Here is a 24,999-nt window from a genome sequence, read left to right on the forward strand (position 1 = left end):
AAAGCCGCTTGCAGAATTCTGTCCACCGTGAATTTAGATGGGCGACTGCTCGACTTCCTCCTTGATTGGTCTGAACGCATGAAATGCTTAATACTTCTCGGATGCTGTGGACAGCAACCACGCGGAAACGGTAAGCTTTTTAATTCGGGTTCTCGCACTACCATTGCCCAGATTGGATCCAGTTGGGGTCTCAAGTGGCGCTCGCTTTGGAATCGGCTTCGCCAAGGAGGTCATGCGCCCTAAAACCACTACTGTGTCCACCAAATCAAGCCTAGCCGCCTCCTACCGAAACTATCTTCGAACGCCGTGGCTTTAATTTGGTTCAGTGTCTTTACCGCGGAGGGCCAGGGTCATCTAGCCTAACTGTCCTAAGAAGCAAAACCAACCGGGCCTAACTCCGCAGCACTCCACTGGCCAAACCACCACGTCAGGTCAGCCTCCCCACTGCCTGGGTTTAAAGCGGGACCGGCTGACCCAGAGGAGGAGGAAGCAGCTGTTTGCCTTTCTTCAGCCCCCATGGACATGGGTCTGGACTTCCTGGCCATCGGTGAGTGAAGGCAAGCTCCCATTACTGTTCAAGCATTCCTGGCACAACCCCAAACACATCTCGCATTATAGCCTCAAGCCCCTTGTGGGATTCCCGCTGCTCCCACTGCTTAATGCCCCATTTGGGTGGCAGAGGAGCTTAGTCCAGATCTAATTCCCCTTGGCTAAGCCCATACCATTCACTCCAGATGGACGGCAGCCCCTCGAAACGAAGGACCGCCCAGTACAAAACACAGCCGTTCCCTCTCCGTTCGCTATGTAATTCATTGGGAGAAAAAAATTAGTTTCATTTTGAAGCCAGTGGCCAAACACTCCATAGTTTTGGGCATGCCTTGTTATTATTACATGAACCAAAATTCATTTTGGAAAGAAAGGATCCTAGGACTCACTGACCTCCCTGTAGTGAACACATGAATTGGGAAGAAAACCCAACGCCTCCACTTTTTACACCTCTGGTTTCCTCAGTGATTGTCTCGATTCTATTTGACATCCCACCTGCATATCAGGATCTAGCCAGAGTTTTTCAGGAGTGTAATGCGAACAGTTGCCACCTCCACAGAGACACGACTGTAAAAATTGTCATACAACCAGGGGCAATTAAATCCACCCAAGGGTAGGGATCTACGCGATGAGTCCTAATGAGGAGAAGGAACTTCGGTGGCTTCTTAGATAAGAACTGCTTTACTGCTGGTTCATCACGGTTACATACCACACACACACAGCTTGCTCCTGCTTTGTTTGTCAAAAGAAAGATGGAGTCGCTTCACGGGCTTTGTACAGAATTATCGAGGAATCTCAATGCGGTCTCCCTGTCCAATAAATATCCTTTGCCTTTGATCAAGGACCTTTTAGGATGCACTCCGGCCAAAGGACGCATTTTACTTAAATTGGACTTGAGAGCTTAGTTACAGAGTCAGAATTGTTGAAGGATATGAACACCTGACTCGCGTTTAACGCAATGCTTGGACAATTTGAATATTTAGCCAATGCCATTCGGGTTAAGGCGGGGCCCCCGAGACTTCTATGGTCCTTATCAAATCCAAGTTCTCCATGATTTACCGTGCAAGGGGAGTGGTTGTATACTTAGATGACCGCTTTAACTTACTACTTGCAAACTATAGAAGAGCATGAAATATTGGTCTGAGAGGTATTAAAGCTTACTTGACAACTCTCTCTTTGCCAAACTCTCCAAATGCTGTTTTCATCAGACCTCCATTGACTATTTGGGTTTACCCGGATCTCAGCCTGAGGGCTTAACAATGGATCCTATGCTAAAATTGAAGTAGTCCTCCACGTATTCGCTCCCCACCAACCGCAAAGAACTCCAGTCGTTTCTTGTTTTGCTAATTTCTCATCGTGATTTTATAATTCAATTTGGTTGAACTGACTTCTCCCTCTCACAGACCCCTTAATGCACTAAAGGTAAAAGATCCACTGTCAACTAAGCCTGGGCCCCCTTTTCTGGTCTGAGAAATGTCAAATGTTCTTTCAACTATTAAAATCTCATGCTACTTCACTGAACTCTATCCTAAAGCACTTTGGACCCGATCTCCCCGCTTGTGGTTCACGTGGACTTCGGACAAAGCTTGCCAGCAGCCCTGTTGCAGAAAAAATAAAAGATGGTGGACTGGTTCCGGTAGCTTATTTGGTTCAAAAAGATTCTCTGGTGCCGAACTGAACTGGACTGTGTAAGAGACCAAAGGAGACCAAGGCCATCAAAGCAGCACTCTCCACTTGGCGCCATTGGCTATGGGGCTAAAACACCTTCCCTAAGTTTGGTCGGATCATAAAACCTGGCAGCTCTTTCCACCCCCCTCAAGATGTCCGCCAAAACAACTCGCTGGGTCGATTTCTTTTCACCGTTTCGCTTTTACATGTCTATTTTTTCCCCTGGAAAAACCAACAAACTGGCTTGACGCTCACCAGCGCCTTCACCTGGGAGGGGGGTGGAGCTACAACCACCCGAGACATTCCACGCACTGTTCTTACCCCCCTCCCAGCTTGGGGTTTGGTTGTCACCCGACCTCAACGCCCGCTTCTCCTCCACCCTCGCTCCCAGTCTCTGTCTCTCCTTTCCCAAGTGGAATTGGAGGAGGCGGGGCTGCATGGAAGCCTCCAAGCGGCCAGAGGAGACTCCCACCATTGCGTTTGGAGAATGGGAGTTTGGCGGAGGGGGGGAAATGCTTGGTAAATGCCGCGCCTCCGCTTAAGCAAGTTCTTGAAGCTTCACAATGCCCGCTCAGCTGGACATTTTGGCTTTTGAAAAACTCTGCACCCTAGCCGCCTGGCAGTTCTGGTGGCGCCATCGCGCCTAAAGACATTGAGGCATACATTAAAGGCTGCTTTCAGTTTGTGCAGAAGCCAAAACCATCCCGAAAGCCCATGGACTGCTGTTGAAACTCCTCTCCGGTAGCTTCCGCCCTTGGGAAGTCATCTCCACATGGATTTCATTACAGTACTCTGTCTGGAAGTCATGGCAATACGGTTTCAGGGTGGTGGTAGACTTATTCTCTGGGCAAGCCCATTTTATTCCATGTGCTTCCATCCCTCCGCCTCCTAAGTTATAACGGCTGTTTATTCAACATGTTTACCGCCTCCATCTCCGCTCGCTAAGGTGAATCGACGCGGCCCCAATTCATCCCAAAGGAAAATTCTGGAAAGCGTTTTTTTGGGGTTGTTAGTCACTGACCACTTCATACGCCCTACGCTTCAAAGTGACGCGACGAGGAAGAACGAATAGAACCCTAGGAGTAGTATTTACTTGTTATTAACTAACTACCACCAAGACAATTGAGTGCGGAAGCTATTCCATTATGGAGTACGCCCTACAACAATGCGGGTTCATAGTAGTACAAAGAAAACCCCTTTGAAATTGTGTCTGGTCGCAGCTCCTTCCCTGCCGTTAAGCACCTACCAAGCAGCTGCTTTGGACCCTCTAGAATTTCTAACACTGGATTTCATCCCTAGCCGAGGGATGGAAGTCCGGTCCAGACTGCCTTTACAACAAGCAAAGCACTCCCAAAACTGGGTAAGCGGATAAACACCGGCCGAGTTTCCCTCTGCGTGTGGGCCTCCTGGGTGTATTTATCTACAAAAAATCTCAGAGACGCAAGTAATAAATATTCCAAACTTGGCAAGAGATTTGTGGGACCTTTTCAGATTACTAAAGTGATTAATGATGTCACTGCCCGCTTAAGATTTGCCTAACTCTCTTTAGTAATATCCATCCTGTCTTCCACATTCCGAAAGTTGCTCAAGGGAGGCTCCCGCCTGGACAGTCTGGCACGGACTACCGGAGAGGCCCCCCCCACCGACTATTATTGTTATGGCTAAGCGCACTCACGTAAATTGACCAGCTTATCCTGGACTCTTCGGGCTTTGACCGCAAACGCTTGCAATATTTAGTTTTCTTGGGTGGGATATTATTCCTCTGGGTATAAATCAGTCGGGTTTATTCCAAAACATTTCAGTTCCCACCTTATTATTATGCTTTCCAATCAGCCTTCCGTATGGGAAGCCTGGGGGGGGAAGGGCCTTCTTTTAGGGAGAGTAGAGTGTAAGGGATTCAATGATGTTGATGGTGAAGTAACCTTGAGTGCATTCCACAGCCCGGGCGATGGGCCAGATGCATCGGCGGAGACTTTATCTTTGCACGGGAGATGAAGCCTCTGTTCCCATGGGAAGCAGGAAGGGGGGATGGGGTGACTGGTATTATAACCTGTGCTTCTGGCGGGAAGTGTCATTCCTGCCACTGCGTGTACTTGAGCTTTCTAAGATGTCTTAATAAATGGACTTTTACTCCCAAAGCCTTTTATTTCTGCGTCTATGGAATTCCTTACACTTATACCATTTCCCCAAATATAAGACATCCCCGGAAAATAAGATGTAGTAGAGGTTTTGCTGAAGTGTGAAATATAAGGCATCCCCCAAAAGTAAGACGTAGCAAAGTTTTTGTTTGGAAGCATGCCTGATGAACAGAACACAGAAAAATAAGACATCCCCTAAAAATAAGACATAGTGCATCTTTGGGAGCAAAAATTAATATAAGACACTGTCTTGTTTTCGGTGAAACACGGTAACAGCAGCTGTGAACTTCCACAGGTTAGAATTACTGTAGTTACTAATGCCATGTTTTTTATGAAGCCTGAAACTTTAAAACAAAGATTGGTAGTGTGGAGCTCATTACTTTTATGTAGCGTGTGTGTTTGTTTGTTTTGCTGGACATGTCATGTATTACAAGTCTGGGCTGTTTGGTGCTCAGTTCACTGACTTGGAAGCATAGATGTGACAGGTATTTTGGTACTAAAGTATTGCTGATAGTTTGATGCTAGAGGACCGTAGGTTGCCTGCCTCCTGCTTACAATGCCTTGGAAAGAAAGCGGAACGCGGTTATAACTCTCTCCCAGTACTACCCCCCATCTTTTCCCAGCGATTCCCTATCAAATGTTGTATTTGTAGCCGGGCAGTGCGCTAGGTGAGAAACTGGTTTGTATTGCCTATATACATAGCTACTGTTGCTAGGGCACAGAAGGTTAGGCAAAAGAGGAACAAAGTGCTTGGTCCGCCAGTTTCCAAGAGTGAGTAAGCACAAGTATGCTTCAAGTCTTTTTTTCCCTCTCCCCTTTCCTCTCTAATTGCAATCTCTTTATCAGTACACACCACACCACTTGACCGCTGCTGATGAATCAATGCACAGTCAGGGTTGTGAGATTGCAAACTCCAGACCACAGCGGAGGGGGCAAGGTGTCCTTCTGGCCTGCAGAAACCAGTGAATCAAAAGCATTCTGGCCAGCATATGGTGGTGAGATGTTGCAGATGCCCCCATATGTTCTGAAAGAGCTGCTTCCAATCCAGCTTTTCTGTGTCCCAAGTTCATTCATAAGAATCATTGCTCTTTCAGCAAAGTAGTCTGGGCTAGTGAGGACAGGAGAGGGTCTCTGCAAGAATCTGGGGTTCTCGAGATCTGATCCTCTCCGAACCCGCTGAGGAGGAGGTCTGCATTTAAGCTGTTGTGGAACCTTAGAAGCAGAGAACAGCAGGAAGTCACGAAATATCAACCAGCTGTGAGTTGTGTAGGCCACATGGAAATGACCTGCCTGCCACTTGCTTCCTTTGGCCTGGAGCCAGAGGAGGAAGATTGAATTGAGAAGGCCTACATTGCCTATCTTCTTTTCCCACACACATACCATGATCTCTTAGGTTTCAAGGCGAGGGAGAAGGAACCTTGCAACTAAAAGGGCGTATCTGTCATACTTTTATCCAAGCTGGCCGCCAAGCAGCCTGGCTGGCATACGTGGCTCTCCCTTAACTTATCTTCATAACAACCAAGAAGTAGGTTAGACTGAGAGAGGACTTGGCTAAGAACCTCCAGTGAGCCTCACCGCTGAGTGGGGACACCCAAGATTCAGATCCCCCAATCCTAGTTTGATATCCTAACTCAGTGATGGTGAACCTATGGCACCGGTGCCAGAAGTGGCACTCGGAGCCCTCTCTGTGGGCACGCACACACAAAGTTCATCATGTGGAGGGCAGAAAATCACACACACACACACATATCTAGGCTGGCCTGGGCCACTGAGCACGATGTGCACACACCATGGTGAGCAGGGAGGACTCGGCTGGCAGGCCTAGTGCCTGTGCTCCGGGTGGCTGCTGCCGGGGGCGGGGGGGGGGGCGAGATGCTAGAAAGGCACAGAGCGGTGCGTGCCTGACTTGCTGGAGGCTAGAGCAGGCTGGCCCCTGCTTAAGCAGGTGGGGCGGAGAAAGAGGGAGCCCAAAACCTCAGCATTCAGGTTAAATTGCCGTGTTGGCACTTTGCGATAAATAAGTGGGATTTGGGTTGCAATTTGGGCACTCTGTCTCAAAAAGGTTCACCATCACTGTCTTAAGTCATACAGTTCAGGAAAGAGAGAGACAACGTGGACTGGACTGTGAGAGCACCTGCTATTAGACAGGCTTCCTCTGGGCCCGTTTTCTCTCAAAGGATCCTTTAACATAGTGCGTGCAACAGTCACCTGGCGTGAAGTGTGGGTCAGTGTGACCAGATCAAATGTCTGCAAACAGGGAGCTGGTGACCTAACTGTTCCATCCCTAGCTGGTCTGTTCAGTGGGGCTTACTCATTGGAACGTACTTAGGATTGAACGGCAAGTGTGTTTGGAACAAAGCCCCCTTTTTATGTCATATCCACCTGTTTCTCCAGCATGACTTGTCAGCTCTTAACAAACAACCGTTCCTCAAAAGTTGCACTCCATCTGAAGTAAGAGAGAACAAATTCCCTGTACAACATCAGCATCCTTTCTACCCAACTTTCGATGGAATGGCCCAACTTTACATCCAAGTGTGCATCCTGTTGAGAAATGTCGCAGTTCTGCAGTTTGATGTACCACACTTACGTCAATATGCTTCGCAGTTTTTTGTCTGCAATTTTTGTCTTTCAAAGTAACTTTTCCACAGAAATACTCTCAGCCATGCGCAGTACTGCAAAATATGAATTAAAATGCTATCCATTTTAAAACATTACCTGAAACTATATAGTCCGAAGCAAAATGAGTTAAATTTGGATACCCCAGTGGAACAAGGGACACTGGGCCTGAGATCCATTTTTCCCAATTTAGCAAAACAGGTTCTTGGAGTAAATCCAAAACAAGCCTAAAACATATGCTCGAAGACCCATTTTGATCCATGTGCGCATTGCGATGATAATCTTAATCCAGATAAGATGGAGGAAGCATCTACTGATGTGGATGAGGGTGGGTGTTTGCATCTTGCACCACCACAGATGATGAGATAGTGGCTCCTGTGTTATCGTGTTATGGGGCGTTGCAAAACTGTAACATCACCTCAGAAGAAATTCCAAGCCAAAGAAGTTAGTCAGTCTCTGTCCCTTCAGTTACACTTCAACAGTCTTATTTGTTAAATGCCTTGACAGTAACTGTCCTGTTTGTAACAGATCTTGCTCGTCCTAATTTAGCTCTCTTCACAAAAATAAGTGCTATGTGTTGGCCTTGGCTACCCCAAAATAGGTGATTTTCGAAGATTGCATTTCTGTGTTTGCTTTTAGGCCTCAAACAGCTGGGAGGCCTCTTGTGGGCTGGGAAGTGAGCTATACCTTTAAACAGATGAATAACTAAAACACCAGAATTGGTTAAATAACTTGTTTGGTTTCACAGTGGCTGCGTAGGGCCTGTTCCACTAATCTGCCCATCCACTGTCTAAACCAGGAGGTCTTACTAGTGAAAACATTCTCTCAGTCCTTTCTCTTGCCACTCTTATCTAAGTTCCTTTAATATCTAGAAAGTGCCTGGGAAATTCTGCTGCAGGCAATTGAACCCAAAGTCTTAATTCCAATGGGTTGGAATGGTGGGTGACCTCATAAAATGATGCATTCCTTGCGATATTATTAATTTTTTTAGTGGAAAAAAACTCCCTGGGGATGGAAGCATACATTGCAAGAGTACAGTAAAAACTGCAGTTGTTCCCTTGGAATGTGCAAGCAGATCAATATTTATCAAGTCTCTCTAATGCAGTTGTCAGATTAAATTCTTGAATATCCCCTTCAACACGCAGTGGCTTCATAAAATATGTAGACTTCAGCTATTTCTATGCTGGTTGCCAGCAAATGGAAAAATAAAACCTTTAGTGTGCTTTCTGTTTGCAGTGTTCCAAGTGCCTTTGCTGGGTTTATGAGCAGATCATACTGAACTTAGCATAAAAGTAATCTTGCCAAGGCAAGAATGTACTGTGTTTTTTAATATTTAGATATTAAAAGCCACGTGGCGTCATATTATGGAAGCAATTTTACAGTGGCACTGAGAATGGAACTCTTCTCTTGTCTGCTTGTGACGGTTACAACTAATTATTTATCTGAGCAAAAGAGGAGTTTGGATTTATACCCTGCTTGTCTCAAAGCTGCTTACAAACTCCTCTTCCTCTCCCCACAGCAGACATCTTGTGAAGTAGGTGGGGCTTAGAGAGTTCAGAGAGAACTGTTACTAACCCAAGTTAAGCCAGCAGGGTTTATGTGTAGGAACGGGGAAACAAACCTAGTTCACTAGATTAGAGTCTGCTGCTCATGTTGAGGAATGGAGACTTGATCCTGGTTCACCAGATTAGAGTCCACCACTCTTAAACACTACAACGTGCTGGCAGGGACCCTTTTTGAAACTAGAAGAGATCTGTGTTTATCAGGGAGTTGGTGTGAAATTGACAGGCACAGGTAGATAGTTATTAGTGAGCTGGCAGAAAAGAATGCTTGGGCTTCCAAAACATTGCGGAGTTGAAATAACAATTTAAGATGATAAATCTTGCCTATTTTATTGTTTTGCTGCTGCCGTTCAACTCTTTACTTGGATTTAATTTAACAAAAGAACTACAGTATAACTCATCTTGGAACTACAGGAACTACAGTATAACTCATCTTGGAAGAGCTCTAAGCTGGCCGTCACTTTGTCTTCTCAAGCCAGTGTGGATGCAATAAGGTCTCAAGCAATTTTGCAGCATATAAATAGGCACAGATGTAGATAATATGTATATCACAGATGTGGGTTGATTAGATTATGAGATATGGCACAAACTTTACTGTCTCTCTTAGTAACAGCAACAACAGCAAAAATCCCAGGCAAGTCTCATTTTATGCACATTAGTGCGGCTGCCTTTTTTTCTGGTTGGAATTGTGAAATAGATTTGGTTTATGGTATCGCTGGATTAACATAAAAACTAACCATAAAAACTGGTGGTTATTATTAGAATTATTGTGTTTGCATGCTGTCGGGCTGTTTATATAGTATTTGGTTCATGGTTTGTAGCAGAGTTAAGTAGATGTGCAGTTGCACATATGATGGGCTGAATTCTCACTAGCTTTTTCTTTTTAGCTTAATCCCACCTTACTACAGCCCCCCAGCCCATATTGCTCTTTGTCAATTCAGGTCTTATCATTGCCAGCAATAGCCTCTATGGCAGTCGAAAATAATTCCCTCCTAGTGGAAGAGCCGTTTTCCAAACCACGTTCTCCCAAAACTGTGGTTGCTGCCTTATCAACAAAAGTTGGCAGAAATCATTTGTTCAGTGATAGATAGCACTTCAGGTTCCATAATGTAAGGGCCAAACTCCCTTTTTGTGATTATACTTATAGCTAGGATAAGTAGGACCAACTTTTAAAAAACAACAGCATTTATTAGGTTTTAAAAACAAACAGTAAAGGATATTTCATTCAGGGGACAGACGTTACCAAATGTCCTCTTGGCCTTGTGAATGTTAATGCACTGGAAAGTTCTTACTATACCGATAAAAAGAAGGTATGGTAATAAAACAACTCTCTGGAACCATCTGTGTTTTGAACAAAGTAGGAGCAACATCTGTAAAACTAGCCCAAATTGGAAGCAACTTAACCAACATATCCTAGATAGTAAGATCTCAACTTTTGAAATGGCTTGTTTTTTATAAGCTCTCAACATGACCAAGTATAATGTATCTCCAGGCTTTCTAAAAATGATGTTTTTAAAAAAATCTGAATAAATGAGAACATGTAATATTATATGGGGCTTGGTCACTATGTACCTTCTTCAAAAACACTCTTATAACCATAATTTGGGTTTCTATTAAGCAACCTGATCTGAAAGCTCAGTTCCCCATGGTTTAAATAAAAGGATAGCACAGAACAGTACTGTTAAAAGTTGCCAGTGGCTATTGAGAAGCAAATAAAGATCATGGATCAGACTTCCTGTATGCCTTAGAAAACGTCAGTGTGGAAAGTTCTTGGTAGTCCCAGTATGAAATTGGTGTGACAGTCCATTTGCCGAATTCAAAACTGACTAGGTACAGCTTGCGTTTCTTAACACTTGACACTAAACCAAATCTTCTGAGGCCACATTGTGCATTTTGTTCCTTAATTAATTGGAGAACAGGTGTGCCAGTGTATTGAATGCTTTCACCAAAAGGGAAGGATTGGGAGATGTCTTAACAAACAGAACTCTTTTTAAACCAAAGAGGTTTAAATGTCACATCCGGAGAAAGTCGATAGCCCATTTAGAACTGTGCCAGGATTATCGTCTTTTCCCTGTGCACACGGAGAAAGGTAAATTTTAACACTGGAGTCAGTTGGCAACAGCTGCAGAGCACCTAATCCAAACACACTTGCATTTCCCCTCTTGCGAAAGACCACTGCTTACAAAACAGAAAAGTCAGGTTAAACTGTCAGGCATAACAGGAAATGAGATTTACAAATAGCTCTGGGACATATATTAATGGGATGGACAGATAATATGGCTGTCAGTAAATTTGTGTACAGCGCCCCCTTCTATCCTGGGTGGGCACAAACCTATTTCAGCTCGAGGTGGTTTTGGAAAGATGGCATTTGTCTGGCAGGGTCTGTAGCTCTGTAAATCAGAGGAAGCAGATTGTTGATAGAGCACCTCTTGACATTATAGGGAACAACACTATTTACTCCTGTTTCCAATTTGTGAAAACCTGGGCAGAAGCTGGGGTTCAGAGTGATGATCACCTGGTTCAATTCCTAACATTCCCGGCTAGGAACAAAGGCATTGGGAAAGAACTGACTGCTGGAGACCATGGAGATTAGGAGTTAGCCAGACCAATGATACACAGAATGGCCATAGGATGCCCATCCTCTCTTGTACTATCTGAATCACTACCCATTGGATGTCTTCTGCAGACTGAACGGTCTTCTTATAACGAAGTACATGATGTTGTTGTTGTTTATTCGACTTAATAACCCGCTCTCCCCCAAAGGGCTCAGAGCGGTGTACAGGCAATAAATATCAGAATGCAAAAAAATCGAATAATATCATGAAAATACATAAAACCAATAAAATCAGTAGCAGCGATACAACCCACCCAGTTTGATGGATGGTGTCCAGTCCTAACCCCGGGAGGGGTTAACCCAATCTTGCCTCCACATCAGCACTGTGAACACACAAACCTTGCCTTATAGTGAAGCAGATCATTGGTCTAGCAAGATAAATATTGTCTACTGTAATTGGAAGCATCTCTTCTGAATCTCAGTCTTTCACATGACATAACCACTTAATCCTTTTAACTGGAGGTGCTGGGGATTGAACCTAAGACCTTCTGCATGCCAAGTACATGCTCTGACACTGAGCCACAGCCTCTTGTCCTTACTATGGACCAGTAAGTGCTTGAGCTGTTGCAGAGGCAGTGGGGCAGCAACATACAATTCTGCTTCACAAGCCACTAACCCTTCACTAAAGCTGATGAGTGAGCAGGGTCGAATGTCCATGGATCAGCACTGGTACAGAGTGTCAGATATGCAACCTTTGCTGGCTTCTGTTGTGAAATAAAAAACGGGGCTATTAACACTTGATATTCTCATTTTTCCCTCCCCTCCCAAAAATGTCACTCTTTTAGCTCACGGAGCTTGGTGGGGACATGTACATCTGGTTCCTATCTAATTAGTACTTTGCCTGACTGATAACTAGAAGATACCAGGGCAGTTCTGAGTCTCAGCAGAATTTCTACATGACTGCAGGGCAGAGGGACTGTGGTGTAATACCAGAGCAGGCTGCGTATGAGAACTGACAAGGAAAGAATGTATTAATCTAGGGCAGCTCTCCCTGGTGTGTTCTCCAGAGAAGAAAGCTGCTCAGTGTATGATGAATTCCTTATTATGCCATCCTTGGGACCAGCAGCTCACAGTAGAGAACAGGGTTATGCCTGTTCTACAGTGTTCTCCACATGAAGCTTACTGGGTACAACAGTCACAGTTCTCTCAGAACTCTCTCAGCCCATGCAGAGGCTGGCAATGGCAAACCACCTCCAAACTTCTCTTGAAAACCCTACAAGGCCAGCGTAAGTCAGCTGTGACTTGATGGCATTTTCCTGCACCACCACGCTGCCTTGTTAGCTGTATTTTAGCCTAGCATGTGTTGCTTTTTCCCTGTCGTTGACTGTTTGCCTGTCTTGAGAGCCAATGTGGTGTAGTGGTTAAGAGCAGTGAACTGCAATCTGGTGAACTGGGTTGGATTTCCCACTCTTCCAATGAGCCGCAGACTCTTATCTGGTGAATTGAGTTTGTTTACCACCTGCTGGGTGACCTTGGGCTACTTACAGTTCTCTTTGAACACTCTCAGCCCCACCTGCTTCACAAGGTGCCTGTTGTGGGGAGGTGATTGTAAGCCATTTGAGGCTCCTTACAGGAGAGAAAAATGGTGTCTGAAAGCCAACTGCTCTTCTCTTATTCTCTCCCCATCCCAAAACCTTGTCACTTGCAACATACAGAAAACCAAATTCGTAAATGTGTTTTTGAATGGGCATATGAAAATACATTAATTTTGTACTTCTCTGTTTCTTCCCCAGAGGTCACGAGTTTTTAGTAGACTTGAATGCTATGAAGCTGTATGATACAACAGAGTTCGACCAACTGAGGAGACTGTCTACGCCTTTGTGTACGAACGCCAGCTCCAATTTCAACTACTATACAGTCTGGAAATACTTCTGTAGAGATCACTTTGGCTGGAGAGAATATTCAGAGGTAGTGTGTGGTTTGCAATATGTTCCTTGAATTGTTTTTCCATCCCTGTGGTCTGATGTTGGGGATATCTGAATGGGAAACCTTAATTCAAATGTCCATCTCCCTATGTATCCCACTAGGTGATCTAGATTGGTTCCCTTATCAATGGGCCTAAACCACCTTGCTAAGTTGTGGTGAGAATGAATGGATAAAGTGTTTTGTCCGTTGAAAAGTGACAAAGGAGAGTGCCTTCCCTCCTCTCCCACAGGTCCTGCTTTAAAAATAGACCAGAGAGCTGCAGATAAAGACAGAGCTGATTATTTCCAATGGGTGTATAAACAGTCTGTTATTCCTCTCTGCAGTCCCAGAACATGTTCTCTTTTAATCTGAACCCATTTTCTCTCTGAATTTCTTCCCTGTTTGGATCATTCCTCCTTCCAATTTTGCTTCCCCTGGTTGGATACGTAGAAACGTAGAACTGGAAGAGATCTCAAGGGTCATCTAGTCTAACCCCCTGTGCAACACAGGAAGTTCGCAACTACCCCTCCCACTCCCCCAGTGACCCTCTGTATCCCCAGAGCTCAGCTTGCCTAATCTTCCTCTCTAGGACTTGGGCAGGTATGCCAATAGCAGTCAGGAGACCTTCTCTCTGCTTTCCCCTTTATGATATACGGGGTCTGAACCCACCAACCCCAGAGCTTTCAGGGTCTTTACAAAGTCCTGTAGTGTATTACAGTATGAAAAACTAAATGGAAGGGCTACAGCAAAAACCACACAAACCTTAAAAAAATGTATCCGCAGAAATAAGACATTGTGCTATCGTACATAGATGGTACTTTAGGAAACATACGTTAATGAAAGAAAATGATTTTTTAATGAAATAGGCAAATGTATATGTAGCCTGTGGGGAGGGGGCCCCTTGTTTTTAGCATTGAGAAGCCGAAGGCTAGAAAGGCCTCTTAATCCATTTTTGTTTATGCCAAGTTCATTTGAGGAAAACCAATTGCAGATCAGACACTTGGAGGTTTATGTATAGATCACAGCCTCATGTCACCTGCAGAGAACAGTAGCGGTATTTTTACATGCACGACCTGTCCAAAGCTGTTGAATATCAACCGTATTTGCACCAGTCAAATAGATTATTCTTTTTCTTGTTTAAAACAGCCTGTTGTCAGATTGATAGAAGAAGCCAACTGCCGAGGCCTGCAGGAGGTTCGTTTTGTTACATGGCACAACCGTTACATTCTGAACATCAAAGATGGCTTTCAACAAAATGCGTGTATTCGAAGAGAAATCAAGAAGAGACCTCTTTTCCGTTCCTGTGTTATCCTCATGCCGTACTTGCAGTAAGTGATGAGAGCAACTCTATATCAAGGGGAGGTCTAGTAATTAGGACAGGCTGAATAGTTCTTTCCTTCACCGTGACTAAGTACTGAGAGAGAGAGAGAGTATGGTGTGGTGGTTAGAGTGTTAGACTAGGATATCGGAGACCCAGATTCAAATCTCCACTCATATCATGGAACCTTGCTGGCTGATTTTGGGCCCAGTCGCAAAGTCTCAGCCTAATTTACCTCACAGGTAAGGTGGGAGGATAAAATGCAGAGGAAAACAATGTAAGTTGCTTTGGTTCCGTATTGCAGAGAAAGGTGGGATCTAAATAAAGTGAATCAATAAATAATTAAACCAATTTGTTGTGTGGCTGTCATTGGGATCTCTTGGATTTTTCCAGAGCTTAATGAATGGTTCCATAGTGATCTGATCTTTCAAGGCTGCATGTTCGGAACCATGTTTTATGCAACTTCTTTTTAGCTAGTTCTTCAGTGCTTCCTGTGCCCTCTGTTCTGGGCCCCAGTTTTATTGAAAAGGTTCTCATTATTTGCTCCACAGTTATACATGAGCATACTGCATGGCATTTGCAAAAAAAAAAAAAGATACGGGGAAGATTGTTACCAAAGGCAACCAAGATAATGCAATACTTCTGTATCTGGAATGCTACAGAAAGGCCTTTTTGTGTTTGTGCAATTGAACCAGCACAGCTGGAAATATCAGAATCCTGTAGTTAGGTCCACATGTCCCCTTAGCTAACACTGCTAAGAAGGATTCCAGACCTTTTAATTTAAGGGTCAAAATGCCCATTGTCCCAGTAGCAACAGGGCGGCTAGGGAGGACACTAGGCCAATGACCAATTCAGAACTGTAATAATATCACAAGCTAAGAAAGGTGGCATTTTAAAAGATCGATTCCAAGCAAAAAGAGAATTTCCTTCTCTCTCTCTCTCTCAACACTCTACCATGAAAGTGTACGTGGGAAAGCAAAAATTAGCAATGTAAGCCTGGTTCTTTAAAGCCCAAGAAATTGGGGAGAGTTAGAATTTACCTCCATAGTCCCCCCCCACCCCCACCCCAAACTACAGCAAGCTCCACTTTCAAAGGTGGCTTTGTCCCATGGGGAGAGAGTTGCATTGGCATTACTGCTCACTGAGGCAGGGTAAGATCATAAAAACAAGGAGAAGAGTTTGGATTTATATCCTCCCTTTCTGTCCTGTAAGGAGACTCAAAGGGGCTTACAATCTCCTTTCCCAACCCCCTTCCCCTTCCACCAACAAACACCCTGTGAGGTGGGTGGGGCTGAGAGAGCTCAGAAGAACTGTGACTAGCCCAAGGTCACCCAGCTGGCGTGTGTTGGAGTGCACAGGCTATTACCCAGATAAGCCTCCACAGCTCAAGCTGGGAATCAAACCCGGTTCCTCCAGATTAGAATGCAACAGCTCTTAACCACTGCGCCACTGCTGCTCTCACAAAGCCATAAATGCTTGAACTGGCCTTGGAGACATTCCTTGGAAAGAGCATTACCTTGTGCGTGTTAAGTTTGCATCCCAGTGGCATTTGAGTCGAGTCACCTTCAGGCACTGCCTCTTATCTCTTACGTTGCAGGCATGTTGGGTGCTGACAGTCAGGGATCAGTGTGGTGAACCAATTTATTATGGGGTCATAACAGCAAAAAAAATGTCAACTCCGTCTTTAGCACTGGGTAATTTGCCAAAGGCTGCCAGGTGCTGCTAGATTTTCTGTGCCTAAGAGACCTACTGCAAGTGAAACTGTTCTTAATTTTCCCCACATTGTAGTTGAAAGTTGAAACTACATGAACTGCAAGCCACCTCTGCTTCTCACTTGTAATCTCCTTTCTTTGGTCACCATGAATTAGTTGTAACTTGATGACACACACACACACACACACACACAGAGACAGTACTAAATTGAGGGGAGAAGCTATACTGGGTAAATTTTCCCTTGGCAACCAAGTAGCCAGGGTTAGCACTTGGATGGGAGATCACCAGGGAAGTACAGGGTCGCTATGCAGAGGGGCAGGGAATAAAAACCACCCCTCTAAAGTCTTTTGCAGAAAAAACTCTATAGGGCCACCACAAGTCATCTGCGAGCTGACAGTGCTTTCTACCACTACCGCCAGTAACCATTTGGCAAACTTAGTAGCAAATTACTTGGACTAACCATTCATTGGTCTGTTACTTTCAGCACTCACACCTTTCACATCTTTACTGCTGAGTGGAACAGAAATTTGAGACTTTTATCTTGCTTTTATTTGGGATTTTTAAAAATCTTTGCTGTTGTAATGAAATCTCTGATTTCACAGCAATTCCGTGTATTAACTAGAGAATGGTCTGTGTATTTTAAAATTAAATTTGTATATTATATAGTTGCACGTCACCCGATACTTCCTGCGTTTCATGGCCTCTTGACCCTGATTTTTCATGTCTCTGACATTTTGAGAGGATCCACCTGTTGCATCTGAAGTGTCCATAAAATCTTAAGTGGGAATAAAATTGAGACTTTAAGATGCCACAAGACTCCTATTCATTTTGACTTCAAATTACAGGGGACTGGCTGTTCTGGAAAGCCATCTGAAATTACCAGCATTTCTGCAGTTGCTCAGTGACAGAGCTCTGTTTTCTGTGCAGGAAGTCCCGGGCTCAATTCCTGATACCGCCAGATAAAAGGATTAGGTAGTAATTTATGTGAAAAATGATCTGACACTCTGGAGAGGCACTGCCAGCCAGACAATATTGCCCTTGAAAGAGCAGTCGCTTCAGTATAAGACAACTTCATGTATGTACAGGGCTTACTCAGTTCTCCCTTGGATTGAAACCTGGCAACAGCTGTAGAAATATGTGGACATTTTGAAGCCATGAAGATGTAGTGAGAAGGGCAATATAAAAGTCTCAAAATAAATAAATAAATAAAATGGAGGGGGGGCGGGCGGGGAAGAATGTTGGGAAAAATTGAAACCTGCAATGTTAAAAGCAATCATTTACAAAGTAGCATAAAGTTATTCTGTTTGTCATATATGGGATTTAAACATATGCATTATTTACATTTCTACAAGCAACACTACAAATATCCCTAGTATTTAATTCAGGAAGCTCCAAACAGATATATGTTACCCCACAGTACATGTGTCATTTTTTCCCATCTGAGAGGTATTGGCAGGAGGGAGTACACTGAAAAAGAGCGCATTATTGGGCCAGAAACGGTTCCAGTTGAAATAACAATGCCTTATGAATATAGTACATATGTGTATTTTGATTATTTTTGTCACTGATTCCTTTCTCCTCCCTCTTTCCTTTCTCCCCCTCCCCAATTTCTCACCAAACTAGGACTCTCGGAGGCAACCCTTCCATCCTTCCGGTACCCACAGATTCCGTTTCTTCGCAAGTCTTATCTCCAGCTGCTCTTACCTCTCCAAACTTCTATCCGGAAACGTGGATCATCATGGATCCCGTTCAAGACTTCATTCAAGTGCCTGTCTCAAAGGAAGACAAAAGCTACAGAACGATTTATAATCTCTTTCATAAGACGGTGCCGGAGACAAAGTACAGAATTCTGAAAATCTTGCGAGTTCAAAACCAGTTCTTATGGGAGAAATACAAGAGGTGAGCCAACATGAATGTCTTATTAACTGTAATTATTTCTCTTCTGAGAAGGGGAACCAGTGGTGGGGCCAAGCTGGCAGACGAGACTGTAAAACAAGGCATACACCTCTTTTCTTAGACTTATGCGCTTATTGCACCAAGTTACACCTAATCTTTTATGGAAACTTATGTCTTGTGTTTTCTTATGGTAAAGAAATACTGGAATAAGCTCAAAGCACCCTGTAAGAATGCAAAGATCTCTGAAGTTCTGTAAATGTTTCTCCTAACTTATTATTTATTTTTATTTTAAATGTTTGCGTCCCATCTTCTTGCCCTCGGTCAAAAATATGATAAAATCCACTTTAAAACTATACACGAAACAGCAATTAAAACGAACTGGAGTGCCAAATGAAACAAAGGGTGTAAGAAAGTGATAGAGGGGATAGAGTTGAATCAAAGGGGAGGGAATTCCACAGTTTTGGTGCCACATCTGAGAAGGCCCTTTTTGGCTCGCCGCCCTCTAGCCACAGAAAAATAGGCCCCCAAAGATCTGCAGTGGTCAGGTACTTTAATATGTGAGTAGACAGTCCTTATGTTTTGCTGATAAGACGTTGTGCTGTTGGATATGGTTTGCTGATAAGGTGTCCTCTTGCTGGACATATACAACTTGACTGGCAGTAGTTTCCTTCAGCTGAGCCTGAAAATTTCAAAAACTATCCCAGTACCTGCCAAAGGGCAGAGCAGGGCAGGTGATGGGCCATGGAAGGGCTGTTACTCAGTGACTGAGCCTCTTATTTGGCACATAGAAGGTGACAGGTTTAATCCTTGGCACCTCCAGTTAGAGGGAGCAAGTAGAATGTGATAAAGAAGATCTTTGCCTGAGACCCTGGAGAGCTAAGAACATAAGAACATAAGAACTAGTCTGCTGGATCAGACCAGAGTCCATCTAGTCCAGCATTCTGCTACTCGCAATGGCCCACCAGGTGCCTTTGGGAGCTCACATGCAGGATGTGAAAGCAATGGCCTGCTGCTGCTGCTGCTCCTGAGCACCTGGTCTGCTAAGGCATTTGCAATCTGAGATCAAGGAGGATCAAGATTGGTAGCCATAGATTGACTTCTCCATAAATCTGTCCAAGCCCCTTTTAAAGCTATCCAGGTTAGTGGCCATCACCACCTCCTGTGGCAGCTGTTACCAGAGAGTAGACAGTACTGGCTGTGATGCCCTGATCCATTCTAAGGTCGCTTCATGCGTACCAGTCTACTCAACAAGACTTTAACATTTTGGGGAGTTTAACCTGTTTTTATTCTGGTGTTTTCGTTTCCAGGAAAAAAGAATACATGTCTAAAAAAATGACAGGACTTGACAGGATAATGAACGAGAGACACTTATTCCACGGGACCTCCCAGGACGTTGTTGATGGGATCTGCAAGCACAATTTCGACCCACGGGTGTGCGGGAAGCATGCCACCATGTTCGGGCAAGGCAGTTACTTCGCCCGGAAAGCAAGCTATTCACACAATTTCGCCAAGCGCTCTCCCAAAGGGATTCATTACATGTTTCTGGCTAAAGTACTGACAGGAAGATACACAGTAGGCAACCATACCATGAGGAGACCCCCGCCAGTGAATCCTGGCAGTGTTACTAGCGACCTGTATGACTCTTGCGTGGACAATTACTTCGAACCTCAGATCTTCGTCCTTTTTAACGACGACCAGAGCTACCCCTATTTTGTTATCCAGTATGAAGAAGTTAGTAATGCTGTCGTAATCTGAAAGTGTTTCACGTCGGTAAATTATTTTGTTGTGACGAACTTAAGCCCGATATTTGTAGAACAGACTGTGTTGCAGGAAGGAGGAGATTGTGAAACTTTTAAATAAAAGTGTTTGAAAAATGGAGTAGAGAGCAGATTTTTTAAAGAAAAAAAGTAAATAAAAAACCAATTGTGCACTTGCTATTTTATGTCCAAATTGTAAATATTTTCCATTGTTTATAGCTGAGAAAAGCCTGTGCCTTTTGTTATAAACACTATTTATGTTAGTAAACTAAATGTTTAAAAAAAACCGCAGTTTGATTCTAGTGTTGCTTTTGCTGTTGGGTGCCTGAATACCAAATTTCTTTTTTTCTAGAATTGGCTGCTGTTTCTCAACCTCCGCTGCTCTGTGTTTAAGAAGTAGCTTTATCTACAAGTGTTAACATGGATTGTTGCTTTTAATCCATATGCAAAAGAACCCACTTATTGATCTGAGTAGGTAGAGCTGGACAAGCATCCTTCTGGGGGTATTTCCTTGGTCACTCAGCAACTCTACATTATTCATTGGGTTCTGTGCATCTCCTTTCACAGGAAGGGTAACACACACACACACACACACACACACCCCCCCCGTTGCAAATTTTCTGAAAAACTAGCCTTTCCCAGCAAGCCAAGCTCAGGCCAGAAGTACTCTTCTGCTTGCTTGCCAAGCTATTGTTCTCTTATACCTTTATACTATGTGGTGATACTAATGTGGGGGTGGCTGGAGAAAAAAATGTACATAGTGAGTAGGTAGAGACCACAAATTTTTCCCCTTCTGTGGTGAAGACTGGGGATACAGGCTGGAAGTAACATCACACTAGGGCCATGGTGGCGAACCTATGGCACTCCAGATGTTCATGGACTACAATTCTCATCAGCCCCTGCCAGCATGGCCAATTGACCATTCTGGCAGGGGCTGATGGGAATTGTAGTCCATGAACATCTGGAGTGCCATAGGTTCGCCACCACTGCACTAGGGGATACAAGCTGGATATGACATCACATTGTCCCCAAACTGTGTCCTCTCTTGCACAACTCCTAGCATTTACAGAGGCAGTGTTGGGAACTCTAGTGATACCTGTGTGGGTGGTTGCAGAGTGTGCTGCCACAGAGTGAACCAATTCCTGCTGGCTGTATTTGAAAAAAAAAGCACGTTCTAGTGCACAGCATGGTCAAGGCATAAAGTGCAGGGCAGGATGCAAAGCCTTTTATCTGAAAGAGTCTGATAAGGGTGATGAACTCAAGGCTTCTTGGGTTTAAACTGCTGCTTTTTGTTTAGAATGCAGTCTTGGGCTTGTATGTATGACAAAGGCAATGACAAAGAGTCACTGGCCAAGAACCAAAGGTAGCATCACACACCACGAGAAAGACATTTACACTGAGAAGTGTTAGGTTTTTCCCCACTGGCCCTTGAGCTGTTAAATGCCACCTTGCAGTTGCTTGCATTGGTTGGGAAATCACAAGTTTTGGGGATTGCTGTTTGCAGACTTCTGATAATGAGGACCTGAGTCCAGGAATTAGGAATCAAGGCCACAGCTTGCATGCATGAGGAGTGTACCTCATGCCCAAGAGACCTGGTTCTTCTTTAATTAGGCTTTTATTTTCCCCCATTATAACCTGGATAAGGACTTGCCATTCAGTCTGCATTAGCTGTTTCCAGTGTGGGTTGGGATGTCTCCCAGGAGTGAAGCCACTGGCTGTCCATATACTCCAGCATGGTGTAATGGTTAAGAGTGGCAGATTTTAATCAGGAGAATTGGGTTCAATTCCCCACTGTTCCACATTAAGCCTGTTGGGTGACCTTGAGCTAGTCACAGTTCTCTCATCTCACCTACTTCACAAGGTGTCTGCTGCGGTGAGAGGAAGGGAAGGAGTTTGTAAGCTGCTTTCAAACTATTTAAAGGTAGAGAAAACCAGGGCATAAAAACCAACTCTTCCATTTCATCAAAATTATAACTAACTTAGACTTTTTGCTCTCACAAGTAACTTCAGAATTATATTTATTGCCCCAGATGTTACATGCTGCTAAAATTCATAGGCAGTGCCAGCCTCATTGAAAATGTGTAACGAAGTTGATGGTGGAACCTTTCCCAGATCTGTAAGCAAATGCCATTCTAATCTCTCTCTCTCAAACCCCCCCCCCCCCCAACATGGCTGTAGAATTTCTGATTTGGCTACACCTATTGTTTATTACATCTGGGAATCAGAACTATTCCATCGTCCAAGTTGAAGGTAATGGCTTTAAAAATGCATAGAGTTGAAAGCATGAGGTGGCATTTCGCTGCCTTCCTTCACTTGTTTTAAAGGCTTTATTTCGGGTTCTTGGTCCTCCTGGTTGGTTGGTAATATTTCTAGAATCCCAAAAGGAGGCAGCTTGTGCAGTCAATCAGCACTGTAGAAACTAGCACATATACCCCACCTGAGTAATGTGCTTGCTGTGTGCTGTAATTAGCACTTCTGCCCTCTTTATGCAGCCTTGCTGTTTCATGGATCAGTCCCATTTCAACAATACTGAAAGATATCCGGACTAGGCATGAATTTGGCTGTATTGCAGGCTGTACCGTGTGTGTGCCCTGACCTGGGAGGCCCAGGTTAACCTGACCTAGTCAGATCTCGCAGGATAAGCAAGATCAGCCCTGACTTGGATGGGAAACAATCGAGGAATGTCAGGGTTGTTGCTCAGTGGCAGGCGATGGCAAACCACCTCTGAACGTCTCTTGTCTTGAAAGCCTTACAGAGTTGCCAACTTAACAGCACTTTGCATGCCCTTATACACCCACCTACACCATGTGCACACCTTAGCAGCTGCACAAATATCACTGCACAAGATGTAAGGACTACTTGAAATGTGATTTGTGCAGTGCAAAAGAATTCACAAGTGAAACTGCACTCACTCAGAGAAGAGCCAGCATGATGGCTAGAGGTTAAACCACTGGACTAAGATCTGGGACCACCCAGGACTTAATCCACACTATACTCTGTCTCAGATAAAGATGTTAGTTCAGTCAGTTGAAATGCAGCAGTTGAGAGAATTGTATGCTTCCACACTAGAATATAATCCCAGACAAATATGAGAATTAGCATTCATTTTTACATGCTGCCTTTGTTAAAACCATTATTTTGTGCATTATTGAACATGGTACTTTGATACAAGAGCATTTATAGTCCGTTGAATGACAACCACCAAACTTGCAAACAAATGGGTGGAACAGGCCTAGGTAGGCACTAGGACCAAGGTGAAGCATTCTACAACAAAGAAAGTTCAGCATGTAGAGTTCAGTAATGGAGGAACATACAATTGCTTTTCCTGGAAAGATGGCAGTAAAGTTGTATGTTAATCCGCCATTTCCTGGACCTTCTTTGTAGTAGAATTCTCCATGGGGGTTCTAGTGCCTACCTAGTTCTTTTAGGTAGGCACTAGGACCCCTGCGGAGCATTCTGCTACAAGGAAGGTCCAGGAAATGATGGATTAATATACAAATTTACTGCCATCTTTTTCGGGAAAACAGTAAAACATCTTTTTGTGAAACAGAGTATAGTGTTGCCAAAAGGCCTGAAAAAAATATGACCTGGCCCTTTAATGGAAAGTTAATGGGCTATTATTTACCAGGTAATGTCATGTACTTCCCTACCATGAGAGTAAGCCCATTTCCAAACAAAGCATCTCCACCCGACCCCTGACCTTCGCCAGCCTCTCAGTTCCTGACACAACCCTAACTAGAATCCTGGAGGTTGTCATGCTAGCATGCAATACAGCAGACCACTGGAGAAGTAGCAGTTCAACCATAGCAATAAGTACATCCTGCAGATTAGTGGGATGTCTAAATGCAAACACAGAAGTTTCATGTAAGATTTTCATGTAAACATACATGAAGCTGCCATTGGTCCATCAGGTCAGTATTGCCTGCTCAGACTGGCAGCAGCTCCCCAGGGTCTCAGAGAAGAAGAAGAAGAGTTTGGATTTATATCCCCCCCTTTCTTTCCTGAAGGAGACTCAAAGGGGCTTACAATTTCCTTGCCCTTCCCCCCTCACAACAAACACCCTGTGAGGTGAGTGGGGCTGAGAGAGCTCCGGAAAGCTGTGACTAGCCCAAGGTCACTCAGCTGGCGTGTATGGGAGTGCATAGGCTAATCTGAATTCCCCAGATAAGCCTCCACAACTCAAGCGGCAGAGCTGGGAATCAAACCTGGTTCCTCCAGATCTGCTCTTAGCCACTGCTCTTAGCCACTATGCCACTGCTGCTCCCTGAGAGAGATCTGGTATCATTTCCTACTTTATCTGATTAACTGGAGATCTCAAAGACTGAACCTCAGGCCTTCTACATGCCAAGCAGATGCTCCCCACTGAACTTTTCCCACTCATTTCACATTCAAATCAGCCCCATGCACACACGGTTGGACTGAAACAATTAAAGGCCAAGCCTTCAAAAATAAACCACTCAATCGTTCTCTGCTCCACCCCTGTCCACAGTATCTTCTATAGCAAACTTCCCTTACTGTTAGCACAAGGTAGAGGTGGAAGTGGCCTCCCATACAGACAACATTTCTTGTCAATGATTTAAAAGAATATGCTATAAACTGGGAAGTCCCCTGTGACTCTCAGCTTTGTCGTGAAACCTTTGGCTAGTTTTTGGCAATCTACTTGCTCTGCTTCAACCCCTTCATCTGGGATTAGGAACACACTTCAAGGCGGGAAGCCTACCTTACGGGCTTGCTGCGTTTGGGACTCTTTAGTTTGGAGAGGAGATGTCTGAGGGGGGGATATGATTGAAGTCTATAAAATCATGCATGAGGTAGAAAATGTTGACAGAAATTTTTCTCTCTTTCTCACAATACTAGAACCAGGGGGCATTCATTGAAAATGCTGGGGGGAAGAATTAGGACTAATAAAAGGAAACACTTCTTCACACAACATGTGATTGGTGTTTGGAATATGCTGCCACAGGAGGTGGTGATGGCCACTCACCTGGATAGCTTTAAAAAGGGCTTGGACAGATTTATGGAGGAGAAGTCGATCTATGGTTCCCAATCTTGATCCTCCTTGATCTGAGATTGCAAACGCCTTAGCAGACCAGGTGCTCAGAAGCAGCAGCAGCAGCAGCAGAAGGCCATTGCTTTCACATCCTGCGTGTGAGCTCCCAAAGTCACCTGGTGGGCCACTGCAAGTAGCAGAGTGCTGGACTAGATGGACTCTGGTCTGATCCAGCAGGCTAGTTCTTATGTTCTTATATACAAAAATCTCTTTGGT

The 24,999-nt window shown here is 44.3% G+C and overlaps 1 protein-coding gene across 2 annotated transcripts in view; it reads left to right on the forward strand.

Moving 5' to 3' along the window:
- LOC125438286 (TCDD inducible poly(ADP-ribose) polymerase) overlaps nucleotides 1-20,010 on the forward strand; it is a 34,375-nt gene extending 14,365 nt beyond the window's left edge. For both annotated transcript variants that reach the window (XM_048506626.1, XM_048506625.1), the window contains exons 3-6: nucleotides 12,878-13,052; nucleotides 14,196-14,377; nucleotides 17,704-17,979; nucleotides 19,284-20,010. In XM_048506626.1, the coding sequence (XP_048362583.1) occupies nucleotides 12,878-13,052; nucleotides 14,196-14,377; nucleotides 17,704-17,979; nucleotides 19,284-19,731 (1,081 nt within the window). In that variant the 3' untranslated portion in view covers nucleotides 19,732-20,010. The remainder of the gene's footprint in view (nucleotides 1-12,877; nucleotides 13,053-14,195; nucleotides 14,378-17,703; nucleotides 17,980-19,283) is intronic.
- Nucleotides 20,011-24,999: the final 4,989 nt, after the last annotated feature.

This window comes from Sphaerodactylus townsendi, linkage group LG08 (assembly GCF_021028975.2).
Source record: "Sphaerodactylus townsendi isolate TG3544 linkage group LG08, MPM_Stown_v2.3, whole genome shotgun sequence".
NCBI classification, from domain to species: Eukaryota; Metazoa; Chordata; class Lepidosauria; order Squamata; family Sphaerodactylidae; genus Sphaerodactylus; species Sphaerodactylus townsendi.